This window comes from Cariama cristata, unplaced genomic scaffold (genome assembly GCF_000690535.1).
Source record: "Cariama cristata isolate BGI_N322 unplaced genomic scaffold, ASM69053v1 scaffold36210, whole genome shotgun sequence".
Classification (NCBI taxonomy): Eukaryota; Metazoa; Chordata; class Aves; order Cariamiformes; family Cariamidae; genus Cariama; species Cariama cristata.
This window is the reverse complement of record NW_009594767.1, coordinates 607-3,478: the sequence shown is the minus strand read 5'-3', so window position 1 is coordinate 3,478 and position 2,872 is coordinate 607. Positions and strand designations below refer to the sequence as shown.

General features: G+C 38.9%; 1 protein-coding gene across 1 annotated transcript in view; it reads right to left on the bottom strand.

The window, feature by feature from the left end:
• Positions 1 to 2,872, bottom strand: part of UROC1 (urocanate hydratase 1) — a gene marked incomplete at its 5' end in the record, with an annotated part of 29,703 nt that overhangs the window by 26,715 nt on the left and 116 nt on the right. Inside the window, 4 exons of the mRNA XM_009699217.1 lie at positions 324 to 467; positions 1,076 to 1,142; positions 2,131 to 2,192; positions 2,836 to 2,872. The exon at positions 2,836 to 2,872 is cut by the window's right edge and continues 116 nt beyond it. Coding sequence (XP_009697519.1) covers positions 324 to 467; positions 1,076 to 1,142; positions 2,131 to 2,192; positions 2,836 to 2,872 — 310 coding nt within the window. The remainder of the gene's footprint in view (positions 1 to 323; positions 468 to 1,075; positions 1,143 to 2,130; positions 2,193 to 2,835) is intronic.

Sequence of the window (2,872 nt, the reverse complement as noted above, 5' to 3'; positions counted from 1 at the left end):
CACTCTTTCACACATGAAATGAGGGTAGCTCAAGCACTGAGAATGCCTCCTCTGACAGCATCATTCTGCATTATTTGTGAAGCAATCATAAGAAGTTACAGTCCATATCCTTACAGTCTGATCCAGTGAGTGAACAAATAGAGAGTGGAACAGCAGTGAAAAATGCTCAGCAATGAAAAGGACAGATAGATCTTAGAAAAGAGTATCTTTTTTTGAGTTTGGCTTGTCAGGGTTACTTAAGGAACATGTCAGATCAGGAGAATGAGGGTTCTGAATCAGCACATGAAGGAGAGAAGACAGAATGACAGAAGCATTGCTCTCACCTCTGCAATGATCCCCACACACCCAGCAATGACTGCAGCCTTTGCTTGAGCCCCACTCATCCCTCCAAGACCAGAAGTAACAAACACCTTTCCAGACAGGTCTTCTGCCTTCAAGTAGCGACGGCCTGCATTGAGCACTGTGAGCTGCACACAACATAATACAGCAACATATCAGGAGCTATTTTTCCCCGAGTCCCTGAAAGTTAAAGATTTTCTGTCCCTTTTGCAAACAGAGTTTGAAACTTGGGCGTCATTGGGACCATGAAACTGTTTGAATCTTTTAAGAAGGAAACGTGTTACAAAGTGATGTTATGAAATCATCTGTCTTGATTATGTTTGTTTCTCTCACCATGAAATAGAATACAGTAATCAGTGTTTCCCAACATGCTGCTTTTGGGCTATAGAAAATTATTCAGGATGGCTGCAAAAGACAGTTAAGGAAAACAGATAAGAAAACAAGCTAAGAAATTGCTTTTTTCTAACACATTTGGTCAATTCACACTTCACTTATTGTAGCTACATATGAGCTTAGATTGAGACCTTGATTGCAGATTCCTTCAGGTCTGTGTTCTGGATAAGATGCCATGGACTAAGTGGAAGGACACTAATTTTTTAAGGAGTGGGCAATGAGAATTTCTTTGGTAGCCAGAACATCCCCTCACAGCAATCCAATCCACTCCAGTCACCAGCCGCTGTGGGAGATACCCTCCTCCAAAAGGCATTGACAAACAGATCTTTCCCCAGTTTCTTACCACAGTCCCATGGACTATTCCCTGAGGCCCAATATAGCAGTAGCTCCCTGCAGTCATCTGACCATACCTAGCAATAAAAATGAACACAATGATACCACATGTTACTTAGGCTGGAATGAATTCTGTACATGTCTACAAATGCATCCAGTATAACAACAACAAAAACCAACTCTGTGCTTTAATTTTTTGTTAAAGATCTGCTATTATCAAATTCACAACTTAATTGAGTTTCTTCATTAACAATGCACCAACATGTTTTCAGAGTACCATTTAGCTCGTTAAATTGAGGTCAAAAATACGTAGATCAAAAAACAGTGTAAACTTGTCTTGGCATTTAGTATAGTGAATAGGACACAAGGACACTGCTTTTCACCTCGTTAGAAATGTTTTTCAGTGGCACTCACACTTCGAAGTCACAAAGTCACTCCTGCAGTTGTTAGCCCAAAACAGTTGACCACATTCCTATGAAATTCCCAGGAAAGTGGCAATGGATATTCTCTATTCATGCCCTTTCATTTCTTCCAACTTCCTTATCTGTACACACCCAGCTCTACAGTGGTTTTAATTTATTCTCTCCATGGTACACAACAGAATAAGAATCCTGTGCTCATCAACTAGATCAGCAGTAAAAAACTAGGTAAAAATCATTAAAAAGAGAGATAACTTTCTACTTCAAAGCTTTCTCTTAGTGTGAAGGAATGTTTCATAACTTGTGTTTTCCGTAGATGGCAAAACAACCACTGCAAAGTGGAACTAGCCAGTGCTGTAAGTAGATTATGATTAAGGCTTCAGACTGTAATTCAGCCAAGTTCCACACATAAACATAATACTAATTCCTAGCAGACCTCAATTACATCCTTATATATGTGGCTGAACATAACTCAAACTCCTAAGTAATTCCACTTAAGTGTGCGTTAATGCTTTGCAGCATCAGGACTTTTTGCAGCACACTTGAAATCCATCTGCATTAGAAATTTTAACCAGCCACTGCTTGATGTCTGAATTACATTTTAGTTAAGTATTTGATATATTTTGATAGTGAAGTATCTTCTTACATTGTTACTCCCAAAGCAAACATCTTCTCATATTCATCTCTGGTGGAATAGTTGGGAATAACCTAAGAAAACAATCAAAAGAAAACCCACATAGGCAAATTAGAGATTTAAGCAGATCTTTTTAACAGCCTACATTTCTCTAACTATGGTCACACACATAGAAAAACAGTGAAAAACAAGAGGAGCAATTCAGCTGTTTTATTCCATGCATTCTAGTGTTAGAAAAAAAAAAAGGTGTCTGGTTTTTCTGGCAGTGACAGTCATGCAAGTTTTAAGGGAAGCAGTTCTCTAGCCACAAGACTAGCCTGTAGCGAGATGGACAGAACCAGTTTGTTCACTTGTCCAGCTTGTCTTCCAAGCAAAGCATATCTGAATATCTGATTAATAATCATCTGTTTGCCTATTGAGGGCTTTTAAACCTTCCAAACTGAGCCTAGCTGAACTGTTTTGGTCAAGAACGTGTATGGCTCAGGCTCAGTCAGAACAGAAGTCATTTAATAAGGAGGGGATTGTTCTCTCCATCACTGCAGATCAGCAGACTTGGTAGGAGTGACTATATTGGAATAAATGCTGCAGAATTTAGACCCCAGATTCCCCTGTGTGTTGTTCTAATTTCAGGTAGTATAAATAATATTTTAATTCAGCAAACACTTGAAAACTAAACAGAAGAGAAGGAAAAAGAGAAAACAAGATGGTAATACCTACCATGCCATTAGTAAGGATTAATCGAGGAGCATACTGA